We start from the raw sequence: 22,777 nt of genomic DNA, 5'->3' as shown, positions 1-22,777 counted from the left end.
GGCATTATCAATGATTTATATGTGTTGCTTTGCTTGACTACGTAAAGTCCAGTTATATATCATATTACTCATGCATTGTGTGTTGTGTATCTTTTATAATCATTACTGCCCCTATTCCTACAATACACCATTCTTAATTACAACATATCAATTTTCATCCAACGTGAACTGTTTACAAAGCCCACTGCAGACACCACAGTTCTTGGCACGTGACATGGTCTTGACAACTAAACCATTACTCCTCGTGCCCAGAGGTAATCTCCCCAACTGCTGACCAAGGGGAACCAACGCAATCGGCTCAGGCAGGTACAGCCCCTGTAGGGAGCGTGGCCGGGTGTGTGTCTGTATGTTTGGGCAGAATGGAGAATGGGTTGGACACTACCTCCTGACATCCTGGGTACAAATACCATCTCCACGACTCATTACACACTATCTGTCTCAAACCTCAGACATCAATAATTAGTCAAATCATCACCACCAGGTATGCAAGTTAATAATGGATGTAGAATTTGAATGGGTATTTTGTAGGTTAACACAATGAGGCACGTTGATTTTACCACAATTTTACGTGTATGGCTATACTTATAACTTTTGTTTAATTGTTCCAATTATACATTTTAAATGTTGCTGATATTGGATTAAGATTGCACATAACCATATGAGGAGGATCATGTAAAGTACAACCTTAAGAACCTTTTGTGACCAACATGGTGTGATCGTTGCAGGGAGGATTATAATATGTTAGGACATTTTTAAGCACCAATGAATGAATCTAATCCACTGTCTCTTTTGTATAGGTTGTTTAGGTATCGAAGCAACAATGAGTCCAAAGCACGTCATCTTCAAGAAAATATCCAAGGACAAGTCGGTAGGTTACGATTTATAAAACCTGACGAACTTAATCTATTTAATGGTAAAAAGAACATTTTAACATGTCATGAAACTTTATTTATAATAATAATAGGAAAGATTGTGCAGGGTTAAGTAATAGGTCTTTTGGTTGTCTTTTTGAATCAGGTGGGTGTGTACATGGGGAAGAGAGACTTTGTTGACCATGTTAATTTTGTGGATCCAGTGGGTAAGTAAAAAAAAAAATTCCATAAACTCTTCATGGAATAAAAACAACTCACATTTTCATAAATCTGAATATATTTTGATTGTGTTTTAACCTTTTTGAACAGATGGTGTCCTTCTAATCGACCCTGAACAGCTGAAGGGGAAGAAAGGTAAAAATGTGTTGAGAATTACAAAGTGGACCCATTGAATCACAAATACTGGCAAGTGTGATTAAATCAGTATCAGGAACACAATCAGTAAAATAGGCCTTTTGAGTATGCTAGAAAATTTGAGAATGCACCTAATTTGGTTAACTTAAGTATTTGAAAAAAAGGTGTAGCCGATGCTTTATTCTTTTATTCAAAAACTGCATAAAAAACAAAAACCCAACGGTAAATAAGTCATAGCCTGGTAAGAATAAAGATGGATAGACGTCCATTTTCGGAAGCTGGCATCACTTTTGGACACTGATGTATATACAGATCTGACTCGAAACCAAAATAATTTAGTGAGAGCCGTTGTGCATGAGACTGTGAGATCTTACTTTTTGATTCTGTCGCCCCCAAGCGTACGTGACCTTATCCTGTACCTTTCGATATGGACGCGACGATATGGACGTGTTGGGCATCGCGTTTAGGCGAGAAATCTACCTGTCGACTAGACAGATCTACCCTCCACTGCAGGACAAAGACCAGGGCATCCTCACCAAAGTGCAGGACAAACTACTGCGCAAGCTGGGCAACAATGCCTACCCGTTTTTCTTTGAAGTAACCTATTAAACCTATTAAAGTTTCAATTAAATCATAAATTAATTTGTCACATTTGAACATTAACGTTGTTTTTTTAGTTCCCGGATAACTTGCCTTGCTCAGTAGGACTGCAGCCAGCTCTGACTGACGTTGGAAAGGTAAATTAATTATTCAATAATAAATTCAGTCTACTGAGTTTTGCTGAACATAGATGTGACAAAGATTACTTTAGTCAGACCTATAACCTATACACACTGATATATGTGGGTATAGCGTTCCTGGTGCCTTGTGATACCTTGGTTTAGTCTGCTCAGTCACTTTTATGTTACAGTTCAAATTCAGGGTGCAAAGACTGTACAATACTCTTAAAGAAAATATATTTTCCTCTAAATAAACCATCATAATATATTAAATCATTTCATATAGATTTGGAAAAGTGGTATGTTAGTTGAAATAATATATAAAATATTTTAAATAATAAGCAAGAATTGACACTTTTCAAATATTAAGATGCACTTAAATTAATGTATTTTGTAATATATTGCATTATATATTTTTGTTTCATAATGGAAGGAATTTCGTAATGGATATTATCTGGATTATATATAAATAGGCAGGTTAACAAAGGGTAACCATTTTGCTCCATTTTTATTTTCTTTTGTGCTCTATGTCCATTTGTTTGCAAACAATGATTCTTTAACTACTATAGCACAAAATTGTATACAAGATATACAAACTACACCAGACTGATGCATTTACCAAATGTTAATTTTTCACTTGGAAGAAGATTCATTCATGTTTTAAATTGAATTCTCGCAAGGACTTGTGCAATGTTTTGAATACGCTTAAGAGATATTGTCTATAATATTGCTTTAAATGTATGTATTTGTACGTATAGGACATGTTTCTGTGTGTTTTGCACACTGTGTCCCATTAAAATAAATGGGTGCATGACGCCCCTGCACTTAGTTTATTGATTTAACTATAACATAATTGACCTTGTGTGCATGTGAGCTCTGATGTCTTGTCTTCATGTTTTTACAGCACTGTGCTGTTGAGTTTGAGGTGAAAGCCTTCTGTGCTGAGAGCCAGGATGCCAAAGTTCGCAAACGGTTTGTCCTCTGTTTATCTTATCCTGTAGACAGGGGGAAATACAGTGGAATGAACAGCATTCAGGCTTCAAATGATCTATTTGAATCACTTGGTTAATTACTATCAGCACACTGGTTCATAACTCAAGTGAATACTGTATGTATTTCTAGATATTCATCCAATAACACACATCCTTTTACCCCGTCTATCAGGAGCACAGTACGTTTGATGATCCGAAAGGTCCAGTATGCTCCAGAGAATCCAGGACCAGCACCTCGTGTGGAGACCAAACGAGACTTTCTGATGTCTGACAAACCACTGCATATGGAGGCAAGCTTAGAGAAGCAGGTAGGTTGTTTCTATTTAACGAAACAAGATCAGTTGAGCATGCATCTGTCAAAATGTATCTCTTTCTTAAGGGTTCTTAGCAAGTTTTGTGTCATTATTTTTAAATCGAAGAATTAGTTTTTTTGAACCATTCATATAGATAATATTGTACTAGAAACTAGATGGTTTCAATATTTATTAATAAAGCTTATATTTTTGTAGACTTACTATCATGGGGAACCTATGCATGTGCGGGTGAAAATCAATAATGACTCCAACAAAAATGTGAGAAACATCATTATTTCAGGTGAGAGTGGATATTCATCAGCTAACCCCAACCTACAACCCAATCCCTATTTACAGTACTGTCATACTACCTCAAATATGAAATAAATGCACTGCTTTTTCTATTTTTAGCGGAGCAAATTGCAAATGTGGTTTTGTACTCCAATGACAGTTACATGACAGCAGTTGCAATCGAGGATTCTGGGTAAAAGTTTAAATCCGATGATTATTTTGAATCCAATAAAATCAATTCTTAGTCTAATCTAATTAAATGTTGCCTTTTTGGTTTAGGGACTCAGTTGAATCTGGTGCCAAACTGGACAAAGTCTACCCTTTGCTTCCCCTACTGGCCAATAACAGAGAAAGACGAGGAATTGTGCTTGATGGAAAACTGAAGCATGAAGACACCAATCTAGCTTCATCAAGCATGTGAGTCAATATGCATAACATTGGCATAAAAACAGCAGATTTTTTTGTAGCTTTGCTTCTTTTTGTTATTATGTATTTCAGAATTCATATATGGAATCATTGTTCTTTAAAATATACCAAATAGTTATGTCAGCACAAAGGTTTAAAATGTTAATGCTCTGTTGCAGCGTTAAAGAGGGCGTGCTGAAGGAAGTTCTGGGCATCCTGGTGTCTTACAGAATTGTTGTGAAGCTTATTGTTGGCGGGTGGGTATCATGCAGCTCTACTACACACCATGTGTGTTTTGTTTTGAGTCTGTGCTGTGTCCAAACCCATCCTAACATTTTCTGTTCTTCTTCATAGGATCATAGGATCCAGGTGAACATTATAATTTCATTACATTTTGGATGTATATTAGTCTAATATAAGTATACGTATGAATATAAGTGACACAAGAATGTTATTGGATAGACAGTGGGGTCCAACAGTAAAAATCTGGATTAAAAATAGAAAACTGTATTACTTTAAAAACGATTTATATGGGCCACTAATAAAATATGTTGACTGTGTTAATGTTTTATTTTCAGTGCAACTTCACTCCTTCAATGCAAAAGGAAGGCTCACCAAAAACTAAAGAAATTCTAATTTCATTATTTTATTATTCCTTTAACACGTTGGTTAACTGATAATGTCATTTTTCGGTACTTTCAGTTTACGTGACTTTCAGTGAAAATTGGTAGTGGTCTCAGACTTTTGGACCCCACTAAACATTTAGTTCAAATTGTAAACTGCTTTGTGTATCTATATCAGTGAGGTAGGAGTGGAGCTTCCTTTCCAACTTATGCACCCGAAGCCTGATACAGGTAAAATATACGAGCGTGCGTAAGTGTCCTTACGTATGTTCTTACATTTGTCATAAATATTTTCTAATACATTTATTTACTTTACATGTGTATATACAGAATGTGTGTTATTTTTCTTTTCTTTGTTGCCTCTTTAAGTCAAAGAAAGGTCAGTAATGGTTTTTAAAATTGAATGATGAATGTATAGGTAAAATAGTCTGGATTTTGGATACATTTGATCAGAAAAGTTAGATGTCATATTTGAAATATTTAATAATATTGACGTTTCTTTTTTTTGCTGCTGTATGTGCATGTTTTTGTCTGTATGTAGTGAACTGGAGGATGAAATGGTGTTCGAAGAGTTTAAACGTGTCTACTTGAAGGGCATGATTGAGGATGAGGATGAAGGGAACGTGTCGCCTGGCGAGCATTGAGGAACGCATGTACTGTAATTCTGGATGCATCTTCCTGCACAGAGAACACATTGTTAAAGGGATAGTTCATCCCAAAATTCTGTTATCATTTACTCACGCTCATGTTATTTCATACCTGTATAAAAAAATTCTGATGAACACAAAAAAAGATATTTGGAAGAATGTTGGAAATTTTCAGTTAGGAGACATCATTGACTACCATAGTGGGAAGAAATAAATCGTTTTTTAAAGGTGCCTGAGAACTCAAAATATCTCATTATGTGTTCAACAGAACAAATAAATGCAACATAGTTTTGCTTACTATGGTAGTGGATGATGACTGAAAATTGCAAACCTGAGTGTTAGTAAATGATGACAGATTTTTCATTTTGGGGTGAACTATCCCTTTAAGGCTGTTAAGTAGAAAAGCATATGGAGTGGTTTACTGCAACACTTTAGACTTAACATGTTTACAACATTGAACATTCCTAAATATTTTTACTGTTAAGAAATGTTAATCCAAACTGACCAAAGCATGATCTTTCCTCAGCAGCTTCATCTCCATGAGGCTGATTTAAAGAAGATCACCGAACTAAGAATGAGTTGACTGCTGCTTCACATTGTATAGCAGTGGAAGCAATCTATAGGTGTTTTATTTTGGTGCAACGTCTGTTTATTTGAAGAAACTATTATGTTTGTGGCTATACATGAAGTCTTTAAAAATAGAAGATTTGAGTCCTAGCTGTCTTTATTTCTGTGATAGACTTTTTGTAATTTATAGCAAAAAAATTTATTGTCACCATATACTAAAGATTGTATCGTATAAAAGACCATTTTATTAAAAGCATGGTTGCCTTAGTGTAAAATATATATTACAAAGACAGATTTCGAATTTGTTTTATTATTTTAATCAATATTTTCCTTAAAATAACAATACAATAAAAATGCACTGAAATCAGTTCAGTTTTCCAAATGTATTTGCATAAATCCCAGCAACACAAATTAGCAAGGCATAAGCATGTATGTAGTTTCATAGAATTTTCTAAACAAATAAAAGTAATATATTTTCATACAGATTCAAATGAACAAATACTTTTAATAGTAATCTAACCTTTTCCAGATTAAGTTTATTGTTAACTGTTATTATAAAAAAAGTGTTTTAGTTGACTGCAGTTATGTACATGCAATGTTAGTCATTTATGAGTAATACTTTTTATGTCTCTAGTTAGCATACTACGGTCTGTTAACTGTTTGAAAGCTTTAATGACAATGACTGCTACTGACCACATTACTTTTAGCTTTTTTGCACATATTTCCTAGTTTGGGCAGATAGTTGAATGTGCACAGATGTTGCACGAATACACATGTTATCCACCTATTGAATATACACTAAATTAAAAGCTTTACTGTAAGACCTTATTTAGGAATACCATCTGGGGTAGGAGTGGTGGGCTTTTATAGCTCACCCCAGCTATAAGTTCCATTAATCGTCTCTGGTAACTCACGTGACATTGGTATATCACAGCTATCTGGATAGAGCAGGAAGCCAGAGAAAGTACTGCTGTACTCACTGCTAACGTACATACCATTGGAGTTGACATCCCTCACCTGTATCCACACTTCATCACCCACGGTAAGGTGCAGGATCACCTGCTGAGAAAGTGTACTTAAACCAGTTGACCCTGTAGTTTTTACAATTGGACTGAAGTTGTGGAATAGGCCTACTTTAAGTGTTCTGTTGTAGACAGCCAAGTGGTACATTATGACATAAATGCCATTCCCAGGAGCCCTGTAGACACCCGTCAAGGCATCAAAGTTAAACCCTTTGTTGTAAATAATATTAGTAAAAGGAACTGGCATTTCTGGCACTGGGTAACTGCTGCTTAGTGCAGCAAAAAATGCAGACTGTATTGCTGGAGAGCAGGGACCAGGAACACCTGTTTCACCTGGATCCCCATTTTGCCCTTTAGCTCCATTTACCCCTGCTGCACCTTGACGGCCATCGTCCCCTTTACTGCCCTTTTCTCCACGAATTCCAGTTGTCCCACTCACACCATCTACTCCATCCCTGCAGTGACACAGCCCCTGTCCTCCCTCATCTCCTTTCTGGCCATTTAAACCTCGAGCTCCAGGTGGACCGCAGTTTCCCAACTCCCCTTTCTGTCCATTCAGCCCTGGACTTCCTCCAAACCCTGGAATGCCTCTTTCTCCTATTATCCCAGGTGGGCCAGTTTCTCCTGGAGGTCCCTCCATCGAGTAACAATTTGTGGGACACTCTCCTCCCTCGCCAGGTAATCCCTGGTGCCCTGGATTCCCATCCACACCCATGTCTCCTTTGTCACCTGTGCCAAAGTAGGACAAATTAGGATCTTGTTTGATAGCAGTTTGTTGGTTGAATTATGAAGATGTAAACTCACCTTTGAAACCTCTTAATCCTTTTCGTCCCGCAAAACCTGATCGACCAAAATCTCCTTTTTCACCAATATCACCTTTCAGACCTTTCAAAATAAAAAAGAGAATCATTCATGGGAATGCTCTCATTGAGTGCATTGCAAAACATCAGAGACAGATAAATAACCCAAAACAATATCAAGGAAGCCGTATCAGAAATCTTAGTTTCAGAGGTCTTGAGTCCCTGGAGCTTACCCTTTGGCCCCCGAAGACCTATAAACCCTGGGGGGCCTTGAAATCCTTTCATGCCATTTATTCCTGGACTAGTGCTGGGACCTTGTAAAGGGAAATAAGTAAAAAATGTACAATGTGATTACTACTGCAGTACAGTTACAGTAGGTGCACATTGCAGGTTTCCTATGAATGTTTTTTGAAAGTCAGGATAATTTGCTTACCTGGTTGGCCTTTATCTCCTTTGAAACCTTTTGGACCTACAGGACCCCCTTTACATTGTTGACAAATGCAGAACCATGGTATTTGATCCCCTGGTGGAGGTAAAGGTGCCTCAAGAAGCACTTCACAGTATGAAAAGTCTGGTTGTTGTCTACTAAACTCTGTGCGGAATCCTTGAGTCACGTTCCCAGTTGGAGGTTTTGGTTGCATAATTGGATATCTGTCAGGTGAGACTGGTAAAATGGGCATGGGGTATCCTGGCATCATTGGCGCTTCTCTGGCTATGGCATTGTCTCCTTTTTGCATTAAGTAATTATCATAAGAATACATAGGCATGTAATCACTGTGCGCAGCAGAGCCCTCAAAATAGTCATCAGGAGGAATGGGTCTGTCAGGAGAGCCAGGAGGTGGATGTATTAGATTGCCACTAACATCAATAATCATTCCAAATGAGGGGACTGAAGAAACCAACAGTCCCACAATTATCATCTGAGGAAAATACAGACAAATTTATTTTAAAAGAGTTAGATAAACACATTGCAAGCATTGAAGCTGAGCAGAAGTACTAATTTTTGAAGAGTATAAATTCAATATGGGAAATACAGTATACGTTGATATGATGTCTACATGGTATCTATAACAACTCTTAAAAAACACAACACACAAAAACAATTATAATATGGGTTTGAATGTTCTATGTAAACTACTACTTGTAAACTATTATTATTATAATAGTTGAATTACATCTTTTGTTATTCACCCCCCCCCCCTTATGAAACTGAGTTAAATTATCTACTTTGTACGATGCAGAGAACACACATCCCATATTAGCATAAAACAGCAGTTAGTAAGAATATACACAATTCTAAATTATTTAAGTGAATATTAAATATACTTACAATTTGGAAGGAATCTTGAGCCATCGACGTAAAACACTAAACAAACTAACCAGTGTAACCAAAGGATTGATCAATTTATAAGTAGTGACTAAACAAACAGAGAACCTAAACCTCTCCCCACAGGCCCCCAGACAAAGCAGAGAGGCTGAATATAATATCAAATTATACCTGAGCCTCCTGCATGCAAAACGACCTCCTTTGTGATCAACAACATGGTCTGTAAAGTGCTAATCACAATAGTAACCAACAAAAGATCTATTTTTTTCAAATTTTCAACACCTAGTTGGTCCTAAGGAGCTTGCTGATATTAAGATAAGATACACCAGAATGAAAGTGAACCCCTTTGAGAAGGCTGTAGTATTGCAAAACTGCATTTTCTTTATGTCTGTTCAGACAGGCTTTAAGTTACATCAGTGAAAGTGTTTCAAGTGAAAATAACATCCCAGGCTGGGCTGATGGTCATTTTCTACTGTGTTGGCGTTAGTCGTCAAGTTTAAATAACTTTTTCATTAGTGTCATGTTTCTAGAATCTATTTATTTATTTATTGTTAAATATTTTAGACTACTTACTTTTTCCAGCTCACACACATTTTTGTTGTATATGCTGGTATTAATGATGTTGGTTTAAAAAAAATTACATTTCAGCTTCTTGTAGTGACACTCTTGGACTTAAGCCCCACACAAAGTTATTCTTACCTATTCAGGTGGTTTAGAATTTAGGGAGCCCTGCTTTGTTTTTAGTGCCAACAAGGTACATAGAATGTCCTGGGGCCACACCTTACTCCTCGAGTCAGTATTACTCAAGCAGCCTTATTATGAATTAAACAGTACATTGGAAACTGTAGCCATTGGAACAAGGTTTCAACACAAAGAAGTATAATACAAGACATTATGTGCCCTCATTTTCACACACTCATAAACACAAATGCGTCACCAAATCCAGCTTATCTGTGGCGTGTATCACAAAGTCGGTTTGGGTTTTTACTTTTTACCCAGATAAGTTCGCGTAAGAGTTTTCGGTCTCAAGAAAGAGGATTGGGTTTGAGCATGTTTTGTTGCCATGGTAACTAGGCTACATGGCTGACTGATTTAAAGGAAAGATAATAAAACTAACGGGGGGGAAATTGCAGCGCGAACATTTACATTAACATTTAGACGTTATGATGCCTTCATAAATGTTACACTGAAGACACAATAGACAGACAACACTGAGTCCACTAGAAAAAATATAACCAAACCACAAACATAGTATTGCGATAGCAATCCTGCCAACAAGCGTTCATCAGGCGCTCAACACTACTCCCCAGAGACTTGACAGGAACGGCAGAGCTACAGTCACTGGATACCAGAAGAGGGCCGGGCATGACAACACCTACGTTCAGATGCTTCTTACTCAGACACTTAAATACACAAGCCCTTATTACCCTAATTACTCATTTAAGAACGGGATCAACAAATAAAGGGAAGACCCACCCCACACAGCTACATTTTACCCCCCCATTTTTATCATCGCCCAGTGATAAGTAAACCTCAGTGAAAAAATTCAGGACAATTAATGGAACATTAAAAGTCTCAGGGCTAGTCCCAGGGCTGAAACAAAGCCTACACGGCCTGAGACGCAGGCCTAGGAGAACAAACAGTCCCACGGGCCACCCCTGCACTGCCTGAGTAAGGTGATACAAATTATAATCCTACTTCAAACATGCAGGCATTCAAGACCAACTGAGCCATTCTCTAAAGCAGTCATTTGAGACGAGATGTATTTCTAATTTCGAAATGCTAGATTCTGTGCTTCAACAATATGACGATCAATACTGTTGGAAAATAAACAGTATGAAAAAGTAATGTGCATTAATAAGAACACACTTAAAACCCTGGTGACATTTCTGAAGCTGTTCAAAGACGCAACCAATTACTTTGTGTCGGACACCACAGCCTTAAGTGGGTCTCTAGCTCTGCTGTGATCAGGAAATCTAAGAAGCCACTGCAATGCAGCCACGATGGACTGCATTCTCAGTGAAATGGCATCAAGTTGAGTGCAACGTCTGGCCAAATTAATGTTGCTTAATAGTTTGGCACTACAGGTCGGACTTTACCTTCCTGTTCCTGTGAAAGAATTGACTCCAGGCCACTATGGCTGGCATCCACTTCAAAAATAAAGGCTAGTTGGCAACACTGGGGTGGAGGTAAGTTTGGTTTTCAGTCCTTCAAAGCTTTTGGGTAATTAGGGTAATTAGGGTTGGTGTATTTTAGTGTGTGAGTAGGAAGCATTTGAACGTAGGTGTTGTCATGCCCACCCCTTTTTTCCCGTTTGGTTTATTATCTTTCGTTGTAATTGTATTATGATTGTGATTTCATTTTGTTATTTCTGCTTTCATGTAATCCGTTTGCACCAGGCCGTAAGGCTGAGCTGGCAGTGCGTCCTTATCCCCGCGACATTGACATTGTTGTTTCATTTTGGGCTTTTGGCCAGAATGAGGTAGGACGCTGAATACATTATCAACTGATGTTATCATTTACTGAATGGTTTTCTTTTTTTGTCCTCTTTGGTTTTTTTATGTGTTGAATGAGTGGTTTGAATTGAATATTTGAATTGGACCTACTAATTCCTTTAATCAGTTTTTTGCTGAGGGGAGGCTAGTCACGTGGGAGGAGCACACGGTTGTGAGTTTGGAGCACCAGGTTGTGAGCACATTTTACTATTGTTTGCTATGCGTGTGGTTGCGCACAATTCCTTTCAGCTAGTTTGCCACCCCTGAGGTAAGCTTTAGCCTTGTAGTTTTTGGTAATAAATATTTCTTTGTGCTTTTTTTCACATTGGATTGTGACCTGAGTGGCCTATATACGTGTTTGGAGAATGTCCTTTTAAATCTTGTGACTTTTTAAAATTGCTTTAATAATGAACGGTGTATATTTCAATATAATTATTTGGGGTTGATTTATTTTCTTTTTGTGTTATAAACGTTTTCTTTGTTAAATTAGACTACACGTCTCTGTCTTTTCACTGTACCATCAAACCTGTGTCCCTTTCTTTTATTGTATTTTCTTGGGTGCAAATCCCAGGGTGGCGTAATCATTATTTAAATCTAGCCAGAGAGTACTGCCCCGGTTACATATGGTCTATACTTAAGCGAGACGTTGAAATGACGGCTATTGCTTGCTGGGTTGACACAGTTATAGTGATTGACATGAGTGATTGCGTTACATAGCTGCCTTAAAATTTATTACTAATTCAACATAAAAATATCAGTTATTACATGAATTTGATCCAAAATTGTATGTTAACTAATATTTTTGAGTTTAATTACCAAAATGAGTTTAAGGCAGCTGGGTAACATAACTATTTTAATTAAAAGTACGAATACTTTTTACAGTGTAGGTGTATGTTTGCAGACAGAGAATGAGAGTGCTTGAGCATTCAGACTGTGGACTTTTGGTAAACAGATATAGTTAGTCATTAACACACTTTAAACATAACATCCTCCATTTCTGTTTCTTTCCTGTTTTTCAAAATGTGAGTAATTACTTTAATTAACACGTGAGGGTTGGTCACATCATGGATTTATGAAGCATAGATTGAATGGCTCTGCTTAACAACTGGATGATATTTATGTTCTCCCAAATTCCAAATGCGATTGATAGCTGCAATGTTTGCAATGAAGTGCAATGTTTGTTGGAGTTCAGTTAACTTGCTAAACACTGTTTGTGTTGTGTGGGCCTGTTGGGTTATTGACAAAGCAGAGACAAATCATTTAAATGTTTTAATTCATGTGTCTTCCATTAAAGTTTTAATCTGAGTACTAAATTCTAGCTGTCCCTGTTGTTCGGTTTGGAATATGGTAAGAATATGTTAGATTTGTGTAAACATATCTTTACTTTCCCTGTATGTGGTATCGTGTGTTGTTTGATTTGTTTTATTGTTAGTTCCCCAATGTCTTTTTTAAATGTATTTTTGCTAATGTCGAATCAATAACAAACCCAAACAATCTTTCTACAATGGATACCAGGCACATTTCTAAAAACGTTCATACTGTGTGACACAGCAAATGACTTAGCTTCAACAAAATGTGCCTATTGTGTTTTTCTAAGTTGACATATTTAAATAATTTATATCGACAATCAAACATCATCAAATACATTATCATTGTCAAATTATAATGGGGATTTCAGTTCTGCTGTATTTCCAGGGTCTGCTGTCAAGATGAAGAGCCTCTTCCTCTGTATCTCAGTATTGGTTATGTTTTGGTCTGACAGGTCACTCTGCAAATCAGGTGAGATTATATCTCTTTTATAAAAAATGTATTAAATGTATGACAATTCAAACATTATATCACTATTTAAATTCTGATACAGTCAGAAAGCAATTTGATGTAGCCTGTAAACTCTGAAACTGACTCTAATGCTGCCCTCTCAACCCTGGATGTGTTTTGGTCAGTATTTTCTAGCAGCCCTAAAGCACACATGCTCCTCCGTTCAAGAAGAGCTAACACTTTAATGGAGGAGCTAAAGTCTCCATCATTGGAGCGTGAGTGTAAGGAGGAAGTCTGTGATTTCGAAGAGGCGAGAGAAATCTTTGTCTCCAGGGAAGCGACGGTCAGCCATGCCACCATTTAAAACGCACAGATTCTTTTCTAAATTTTGGTCCACTAATTGATCTTTTCCTCTCTTAGCTGGGATTCTGGACTGTGTATACAGGTTAGTCTGATCAGGCTTGTAAAATATTTCGGTAAGACATCATAACCAATGCTCATTGCGTATGCTGTGTGCTTTTAGATGGAAACCAATGCGATACAAATCTGTGTGTAAATGGAAAGTGTGTGGACCTGTTTCAGGATTACTCCTGCAACTGCAATCCTGGGTTTGAAGGGAGACACTGTGACCTACGTGAGCCTATTGCTCTCTTTTTCCATTTGATCTACCTCTTTTGACTGCTTTATCTGTGTTTTTTTATATGCTGTGATGCCCTTGGTCTGAAAACAAATGGTGTGGGTGTATAAATGTCTTGTGGTTTGTTGTGGTTATGTCTTCAGCTAGAACAGCCACTAACTGCTCTGTGAACAATGGGGACTGTGATCACGATTGCCATATGAAAGAAGATGGTCTCGGTCGCACATGCAGTTGTATTGAAGGATACCAACTTAAAGACAACGCTAGAAATTGTGCTCCCAAAAGTAAGTTACATTTTTAGGTGTGAACATAAACTTTTGAATGCACTGTAAACATTGGTTTCTTAACCTTTTTGATTCCAAGGCCCCACTGTTCTCAATTATATTCAAAGGCAAATCATTTACAAAAAATTAACTCCCACTCACAAAAATTCTATATTCTACCAAATACAATATTTTAGAGCTTGACATTAACTGGAAAAAAAAACATTTATTCATCATTAAAATGGCCAAATAAGACATATCTTGGTCAGGACCAATGATTGAGGCCCCCTTGGAAGTCAGCTGGAACCTCCATGTGGGCCACTGTTGAGAAACACTGTGCTAAACTTGATTGATATAAAATTACTTTAATTGAACACAAATCTATTCTTAAAAAATATTAAAAACTAAATCAAGTCAAAAGTACTTCTTGAGTGGCCTCTATTACATCCACCAATAAACCAAGTGGGACATGATTGAGAAACTAGTCCGGTAAAGAGAGTTGGGCACAAAAAAAGGAAATCTCCAGCACACATTACAAAAACATAATTTTCAGCAAATAAAAAATTACATTTATGTTTGCAGTTTGGGAGAAATGCTATTACATTGTAAAAAATTGCTGCAAAAATACAGAGAATTTTGAATAGTAATTTACTGTAAATGATGAATGCTGCAAATAACGAAATAACAGCAAGCTACAGTTCGGTCTTACGGAATAATACAGCATTTTTTGTTCAGTTAGACATGAAGCTTTTGATGAAGCAACATCAACATTCAATTGTTTTAACACTACAGATATTTTATTTTATTATGTGATAAGGACTAATTAGAAGCTATTTAAGTATATGGATTTGCTCAGACTGTAACTCTGCCAACTCGAAGTGCACAATGCATTCACATGCATACAGGATTTCCTCCTCATCTGTTTATCAAGGTAAATGCAAACTGATCAAAGTCATTGTTATTAGTATAATTTGTAGAATTACGATACTATAAACAAAGATATTTGTTCGCTTTTTATATCCACAAGGAGGGATAAACAAAATCAGCAAACTACACAACATTCACGTTAGCTAGGTTGTTCATTTGCATTTACCTTTCGTTAACTTGCAATCTAATCGAATGTTTGAGGTATGTGTGATCCATTCGTTTATAATAAAATGCCAGCAAAGAATGTGACTATTTTATAATTTAGTTTAGTGATTATTGCAACGTGCCCTAAACTTCACTGGTGTTCTGATGGCCTCATTTTTAATCAATATTAAAACAAATTCTAGCGTAGCTAAAAGATTGTCTGTGTTTAACTTTTGTAAGATTCTCCAGCAGTTGATTGATTGGTGTGGACACTGAGAGGGGAGCGTCTCGGGTTGCCTGGCTGTAACCCTGTTCCCTGAAAAAGCGGTGAAGAGATGCTGCATTTATGCCGGGCCCGCCTTCAGTCTCAGCATCTCATTCCCACTTTTTCAGGGAACAGGGTTACAGCCAAGTAACGCAAGACGTTCCCTGTCAAAAGCTACTCTCGATGCTGTGTTTCAAAATGCTATGGGAACGAGAATACCAACGCCGCCGCACTGGAAGTGTCTAGACCCTCCAAGGTTGTGTAGTGTGTGCGCACAGACATTGAAGAGGCCTCAGACCTGACTCTGGGATGTTGATGCAAGGACATGTAAAAACCCGGAGTAGCATGGATGTCCAGGCTATAGAATTTGTCGAATGTGTGCTTGATTCGCAGAATTCCTGTGTCAACAAATGCGCTCGTTCCAGTTTCACGGAAGAGGAGACCACGCCGTTGAAACGCGGAGGAAGATATGAGAACTGAATCCGGTAGGGAGGGCCGGGCGAAGTGCCAAAAGGTGAGGGTGGGGCAAAAGTTTTGGGGCGTGCCAACAGGTTTCTCATTGGTCTCGCCGATAAGTTTGGGCGTGCCAAAAGGTTTTGCAAAAACTACATGATGGCGCGGGTTACTGACGTCATCACCACGGCAAGTTTAGGTTAAAGTTTACAATACCTGTCTCAGATCAGCATTCCATCATCTGGACTGCATTTGCCTAGCATATACTGTATTCAGTGGGATTCGTAGTTTGTTTAATTGACACAGGCTTTATTAAATTAAAGTCATCAAAAAAACAAAAAAAGTTTTCAGAACCTGTAAGCAGTTAATATAGATTATATATATTTCCCTTTATCTTTTTTCTCTCTTTCATTACTATTATTTTGTTTCAACATTTCATTGAATTTTCTTTTACGATTTAAAAAAAAAGTTTACAAAACTTAATTAATAGTAAATATAGCAATCCAAAACAACTGATAAGTGCTTTACCGCCACCTGCTGGACTGGAGTGTGGAACAAAAGTTTAACGCTGATTGGCCAATACAGTAAAACTCCTTTCACCAATCAGATACCTTTTGACACGCCCCATTGCTCCAGGCTGCAGCTACCCCTGTCTCGAATCAACGGAGCCCAGGTCCAGCGCCCTCTTCATATATATAGATATATATGTATGAAGAGTTTGGAGACTTTTTTCAAAAGTCATGTTTTTATTGTGCATTTCAATTAATATCAATCAAACTGCAGTTGGTTTGTTTTGATTTAAGCCATAATAACCAAAAAATACAGCTTACTAACAAAAAAAGACAATAAAAAGATTATGACATAATTAAAAACATAATTTTTGATTTTTTAATCAAAAGTTATTCCATTTGGAACCAAATTCTCTCTCTATATATATAAATATATTTATTTATTTAGAGACATATATATATATATATACATTTACATTTAGTCTTTCATCCAAAGCGACTTACAGATGAGGAAACATTTGCAGCAATTATAACAACAAAGGCAACAAAATACATAAGTACATCAAAACTAGTCCATTAAAGCCTAGCACAGTATACAAAGCTAAGAATAGTGAGGTTAGTATGTTTTTTTAACAATATACATATATATATACATTTATATGCACGCACACACGCAGACAGCAATGCTAAAGAGAAGAGAAGACTTCTGCACAACAAAGCGCGTACACACAAAGTCAGGTGTGTGTAATTCATCTCGTCACCAACCAAGGTTATTTAAGCCAATTATTTGCTTCACATCCGGTCGAACAAAGAATGTTCCCATATCGTTTTGAAGTGCAGTATTTTGATAGGGAACAAATTTTCCAGCCTGGTGAAGGTGTTCAAGAAGACATTGAAGCTTGCGCACATAAAAGCAGCAACTTTGAATCCCCATGTGGCCACCAGTACCATGAAGCCCATGGAGTTTGAATGGGGATTTATTTAATCAGGTGAACTTGTTTTCTACAGCAAGGTGTTAATGTGACGACATAACATTGTATCATAGTTGTTATGATTGTGGTTGTTTTTCATACTGTAAATTGTGTTTATACATTGTACAACACTTCGGTACAACGCTTTTTTATCTGCTTTATAAATAAACTTGAACTATACATTTGTTTCTGAGTATGTGCAATCCTTAGGATTGAACCCATGATCTTGGCGTTGCTAGCACCATGCTCTAACTACTGATCTACAGTTCTGCAGTACAATAGTTTTGTGACATCATAGCATTAGGCTTTGATCAGCACAATCCTACAGGTGATGCAGAACTGTACTGGTGATGAGATACTGTACTGTCATTTAAAGGTCCATTGTGTGATTTTTTTGGCATGATCTGTTGATATAAATACAATATAATATACATAGTTATGTCTTCAGATGAGTATAAAGAGCTTACACCATGAAGAGTTATGTTTTTATTACCTTAGAATGAGCTATTTCTATCTTCATGCACCGCGGGTCCCCTTGCATGGAATTCGCCATGTTCTGTCAGCCATCGAAATGTTACAAAAGGGAGGGGTGTAGTAAGCGTTTAGTTGCAATTCGCAACCTTGCTGCTAGATATTAATGACTGGACCTTCAATGACTGCTTTTGATGTGATGTTAGCTTTAATAAAAGCAAATAATGATTTTAGTCATCTCTTGTTCAACCCATTTATTTGCAAGCAGTTTTTATCAGTTTTATCCGATTTAAATCCTCAGCTTGTTCTGGCATGAGAACTCTCAGAGGGTTTGGCATGGTAGTGTACATGACATATAGATGTATTTGGTCTTTGTGGAATCGATCTGCTATGCTGCTGTGGTGGAGCATGTACAGAGACTTGCTACTGCCAATACATCCACAGCATACTGCTGTGTGCATACAGGGAATGCGGCTGCTGCACGTAACATATGAATAAACCCTCATTGCTTACGTGATCACCTTGTAGCAGATCTATACAGGTGGTGCTGGGGAAGGAGGAGGGTTTCTGAAATGTGCTGCACTGCTACGACAATCACTAGCCAATATTTAAACGTAGAGTAGCACTGCTTCACTGTGTAGTTCATTATTATTTAGACTTTAGGACTGCACCATATAGAGTTTCATGCCAGAACTTAATCTTTCATTGTTACAATGTAGGGATCACATTCTCCAGTACTTTTGGTATAATTATACTAAAATACATACCTATAAATAATAGGTTCTGAATAACACACAAATGCACACTGCTGAGCCCATTCATTTTTTATGGTCTATGTGTTTCTTTTTCATTTACAGATGATGCTTCATGTGGCCAGATTCAGATTGCAAAATCATACTTTTCTAGTAAGCCTCCCAAGGGATTACAGCCATGGGTTATTGGTGGTACAGTTGGTATAAAGGGAGAGAGTCCCTGGCAGGTATTATCATATTTAATATAAATGATCACCGCAGTACCAAATATTTTAAACACCTAATTTCGGCATCAATGCTTTTTTACAGCTTATTTCAATATGTGTGTATTTTGCAGGCTCTTATATTAAATAATGCAGGCACGTTTCAGTGTGGTGGAGTTCTGATTGATGAAAACTGGGTTCTCACTGCTGCTCACTGCCTAGAGACCAGCACACGTTTCACTGTCAGACTGGGTACAAAACTAACTTTTGTGAAACTGAAACTCTTTGAAAACATTATCCTTTTTATCCTCACATTTAGCCGATGATGCTTGCCATATCAAACAGCTGAACATGGCTTTGCAATTTAAGTTTATTTAAAACGTTTACAGGTTCTTAACACTTTTTATATTTACTTATTTTATACTTGTTTTAAATTATATATAATTATATTTCTTTATTTATAGTTTTGTATTTATTTAATAGAATTTCAAGGTTTCGCTGTAATCTTTTTTAACATTTCATTGATGCTTCATTTATCTATATACATTTATTTATAGTGGGGGTACTCTAACAATTTCAACACTGCTTATGAGAGAATGAAATAAAGAACTCAGATAAAGGGTTATTGTTACTGAAATCTTGAATTCAATATGAATTTCACTTTTTTAATTTGTTATTTTTCCTCAGGTGAATATAACCGGTTCAAGCATGAAAAAACAGAGTTGACTCTTTTGGTCAAAAATCACATCATGCACCCCCAATACAACCCGGTCACAATGGACAATGACATAGCTCTGCTGCAGTTGTCTGGACCAGCAAAACTTTCCCAATACATACTTCCAGCATGCCTTCCTAGCCACCACCTGGCAGAACGGATGCTGCATCGCAACGGCACATTGACAATAGTCACTGGCTGGGGAAAGGATAATAAGACTAAACTTTTCAGCTCAACTCTCAACTTAATGGAAATTCCAATTGTAGACCATAAAGAGTGTTCCAAGCATATGAGGAACAATCTGACACAGAACATGTTATGTGCTGGTGTGCTGGGGCAGATCAAAGATGCAGGTGAGGGGGACAGTGGGGGTCCAATGATGACATTGTTTCGTGATACCTGGTTTCTCATTGGTCTGGTGTCCTGGGGAGAAGACAATGAGAGGAAAAACAGACTTGGAATCTATACCAAAGTGTCCAGTTATTCGGATTGGATAGATAGTGTTCGCCAGGGGCAGGGTAAAGCTTAGGTCCCCAACATGTGTTGAGATCATAAAAATGTTCCTATATTTCTTTCAGTAAAATAATTTACATGTAATTCACATTGTTGCGGTTAATTCACAGTATGTTTAAAGATATTAGACTGCCAGTCAGTAATGTAGTAAATATGACACATTCTTTGTTTATTGGGCTAGAATTTATACAGAATATTTGCATAGTGTCATTTTCAGCATGTGCATCTTGCTACAATAATTATGTAATTATGTGATTATGTTAATGGCCAGCAGAGAAAAGTAAAAAATAAATAGAGTACAACAGGACTCAACAAATAATGGGCTAAATACAGAGTTTACTTTTTAGAGTTAAACCTGATTTTAACTAAATTCAGGAAAAGGTGATGCACACAGAACCAAGTGCATTAGTACACATTCCCGAAGTACAATATATGTGATATTCAAAACAAAACCATAGCTTGTGAAGGGTTATTGCATAAAAATGCTTGTTGAAAATGAGCCAAACAAACAATAAACGGTCATTTATACACTCGTAGATATTGTCTTTGGAAAGAACCTTTGTTTGGAGAAGTGATTGAACTTTCGTTTTTCTTTTGCATGTGTAGGTCTGAATAGTCCACAAAAGTAAAATAAATATACAACAATAATATTTTCTCTTATTTAAACAAACAGGTCACCCAAAAAACCAAACAGTTCTTGGCCACATTTGTTTGACCATGGTAGGAATGTCAAAAGTGCCCCGACATATTTGCTTTCCTGCGTTCTTCAAAATATCAACAGAACAAAAATTAAAGCATCCTGGTTTGTTTACAAGCATTCTTCCAAATATATTTCTCTGTGTCAACGGAACAAAAACATTTAAACAGATTTGGAACGAATGAAGACAGATATTTTTGGTTGAACTGTTCCTTTAAAATAAATAAAACGCCTCTAATGGCACCTTAAAGCCTTTTAGTCCATAGCTTTACTAACATCTAACTCTTTAACAGCGATTCTTCAGCCAAAAATAATAATTAAAAACACTATTGGAAAATTAAAAGCGAGGATAATAATTTAAGGCACATATCCTAATTCAAACAGTTTAAACAGGCTAAACAAAAAAAATTCTAGGTCCTCAGATTTTAGAAATCAATAGAACATTATTCTCAGAACAGGCACAAATATTGATATACTAATAAATTATGGTGCCAAGTTAATGTGAAGAAGGATTGGATCTTCTGCTGGCTGACCTCTGGATCTTCAGCTCCTGTTCATATCGCTCCAACTGAGTCCAAAATCCTGGGTTAGGTTCGACCACTGGCCGGGCACTTTTCACGACCTGTTGGAACAAATGATAATTAGAAACACCACAAAATAGCCTCAGAAGGGATCTATACTTATTATTGACAATATTGCAGTTCATAGAAACAACCTTTATAGTAACACAAAGTAGAAGCATCATCAACAATTACAAACCAAGTTAGTTGTGTAAGTTACAATTAGCTTCATAAGCAGAGATATGATAAACTTGGATAAACTAAACAACTTAACTAGTTGTTTCCTGACCAGAATATTTAAAGTAAATAAGCCTTTTAAACCTGAAAAGCATCTGTTAAAGTGAGTCCTTGGTCTTTCATTAAATAGGCCACGCAGACACTAGCTGAGCGACTGCGTCCATTCTTGCAGTACACAATGGTGCGGCCACCCCTCTGAGCCTCGCTCGCTATGGCATCAGCACAGCGGTCAAAATATTTGTACAGGTCTTCATTAGGGTCATCATAGATGGGCACACGCAAAGTGCTGACCCGCGAAGAGGGAAATGGCTGTTGCTTAGATACGTTGATACAGAGAGTGACCGCCTCCTTCTGGATCAGTTCATCATTACAGGCTGACCGTGCATTACTGATCAATAGACAGTCAGTAACTGTGCACAATTGCAGCATCTTGAACAATATGTGTGCCTTTATACTTGTTAATGTGTCTTGAATTTCTTGAGCATTACAATCGATGATCCACTAATAATACACATGAGTGCTCAAATAATGGAGAAAGGTATATAGGTTAGATACTATAGCAGTATCCACTCAAACTGTAAGTCTGAAAGAACCGATTGAAGATTTCACTCTGGTCCTAATGTCCTCTTTTTGTGCCAGCAGTAATCTCACTGCTCCCTTTATAAGGAACTGTTGATTAAATCAGAGAAAAGAGAACAATGTTTTGGTAAATATTTTGAGGACAAACACACATTCAAAACTAACACAATTATGAATTATATATGTAAACTTCCAAAACGACTATAGAGTCGCCCTCTAGATGCTATTTACACGTTAAAGCCTCTTATATTTGGAAGAACTTCATATTTTATAATTATACAAATAAATGACCTAAACATTGAATAAGAAATCACTCTGACCTACAGTTTAAGCTGGGGGATGATCCTCGGAACAGATTCGTCAGCGTCTCTTCATCTTCGCCAGTAGGCTACTAAACGTGAAGAGAACACACGCTGCTGCAGCTGGCTGACCCCGCCCATACATCTGTCAATCATACTCTCCCAATATGCAGCGTAGGACTGTAAATAGCTGTTACTTGAAACTTGAGATTGCCATTCAGCTGACACAATCTAAATTGTATGCCTGTCCTGCTGATGTTTGGTCGGGTCATCATAGGACAGGAAAAAGTACTGTTCGTGATAAAGGATGGGGATATATGTCGGCCGAAGATGTTCACAATCTAAACATAGCTCCACTGTACACAGTGCTCTTTATCAATTATTTTAAGCATTATGCAGTTTTTAGACAAACTAAGC

At 37.1% G+C, this 22,777-nt stretch overlaps 3 protein-coding genes across 14 annotated transcripts; 2 read left to right on the top strand and 1 right to left on the bottom strand.

Annotated features, from left to right (window-relative positions):
* The first annotated feature begins 300 nt into the window (after nt 1-300).
* Nucleotides 301-6,342, top strand: saga (S-antigen; retina and pineal gland (arrestin) a). 11 transcript variants are annotated; one of them, XM_079453307.1, is made up of 16 exons: nt 327-481; nt 798-868; nt 1,018-1,078; nt 1,182-1,226; nt 1,624-1,823; nt 1,904-1,963; nt 2,850-2,917; nt 3,110-3,245; nt 3,447-3,531; nt 3,642-3,714; nt 3,801-3,938; nt 4,106-4,187; nt 4,728-4,780; nt 4,880-4,928; nt 5,091-5,202; nt 5,726-6,129. In XM_079453307.1, the coding sequence occupies exons 2-13, from the start codon at nt 821-823 to the stop codon at nt 4,728-4,730; spliced, it is 999 nt and encodes a 332-aa protein (XP_079309433.1). In that variant the 5' UTR covers nt 327-481; nt 798-820; the 3' UTR covers nt 4,731-4,780; nt 4,880-4,928; nt 5,091-5,202; nt 5,726-6,129. The 11 variants fall into 11 exon arrangements, with proteins under 11 accessions (XP_079309439.1, XP_079309437.1, XP_079309433.1 ...); XM_079453313.1 differs by lacking the exon at nt 4,880-4,928 and having other exon boundaries at nt 301-481; nt 4,728-4,795; nt 5,091-5,207; nt 5,723-6,241; XM_079453311.1 differs by lacking the exon at nt 4,880-4,928 and having other exon boundaries at nt 305-481; nt 4,728-4,795; nt 5,726-6,342.
* A 5,054-nt stretch (nt 6,343-11,396) lies between these two features.
* On the top strand, nt 11,397-20,524 carry proca (protein C (inactivator of coagulation factors Va and VIIIa), a). 2 transcript variants are annotated; one of them, XM_079453303.1, is made up of 9 exons: nt 11,397-11,675; nt 13,103-13,186; nt 13,351-13,508; nt 13,586-13,610; nt 13,689-13,799; nt 13,946-14,086; nt 18,663-18,784; nt 18,895-19,012; nt 19,448-20,524. In XM_079453303.1, the coding sequence occupies exons 2-9, from the start codon at nt 13,117-13,119 to the stop codon at nt 20,002-20,004; spliced, it is 1,302 nt and encodes a 433-aa protein (XP_079309429.1). In that variant the 5' UTR covers nt 11,397-11,675; nt 13,103-13,116; the 3' UTR covers nt 20,005-20,524. The 2 variants fall into 2 exon arrangements, with proteins under 2 accessions (XP_079309429.1, XP_079309430.1); XM_079453304.1 differs by having other exon boundaries at nt 11,613-11,675; nt 13,086-13,186.
* Nucleotides 20,525-21,091: 567 nt separating this feature from the next.
* On the bottom strand, nt 21,092-21,911 carry dusp28 (dual specificity phosphatase 28; the record flags this gene model as incomplete). The annotated part of the gene is made up of 2 exons (XM_079453325.1): nt 21,092-21,307; nt 21,567-21,911. The coding sequence occupies 2 exons, from the start codon at nt 21,909-21,911 to the stop codon at nt 21,182-21,184; spliced, it is 471 nt and encodes a 156-aa protein (XP_079309451.1). The 3' UTR covers nt 21,092-21,181.
* Nucleotides 21,912-22,777: the final 866 nt, after the last annotated feature.

Source organism: Barbatula barbatula (genome assembly GCF_947034865.1).
Source record: "Barbatula barbatula genome assembly, chromosome: 3".
In the NCBI taxonomy this organism is placed as follows: Eukaryota; Metazoa; Chordata; class Actinopteri; order Cypriniformes; family Nemacheilidae; genus Barbatula; species Barbatula barbatula.
Note: the sequence above shows the minus strand (reverse complement) of the source record. Positions and strands in the feature narration are given on the sequence as shown.

Excerpts from the sequence above, each read along its gene's own strand:
- saga (XM_079453306.1), top strand. The coding sequence starts at position 821 with ATGAGTCCAAAGCACGTCATCTTCAAGAAAATATCCAAGGACAAGTCG. Across the intron at positions 2,918-3,109 it reads GATGCCAAAGTTCGCAAACG|GAGCACAGTACGTTTGATGA; the intron begins GTTTGTCCTCTG and ends CCCGTCTATCAG. Across the intron at positions 3,715-3,800 it reads GTTGCAATCGAGGATTCTGG|GGACTCAGTTGAATCTGGTG; the intron begins GTAAAAGTTTAA and ends TTTTTGGTTTAG.
- proca (XM_079453303.1), top strand. The coding sequence starts at position 13,117 with ATGAAGAGCCTCTTCCTCTGTATCTCAGTATTGGTTATGTTTTGGTCT. Across the intron at positions 13,611-13,688 it reads ATTCTGGACTGTGTATACAG|ATGGAAACCAATGCGATACA; the intron begins GTTAGTCTGATC and ends GTGTGCTTTTAG. Across the intron at positions 18,785-18,894 it reads AGGGAGAGAGTCCCTGGCAG|GCTCTTATATTAAATAATGC; the intron begins GTATTATCATAT and ends TGTATTTTGCAG.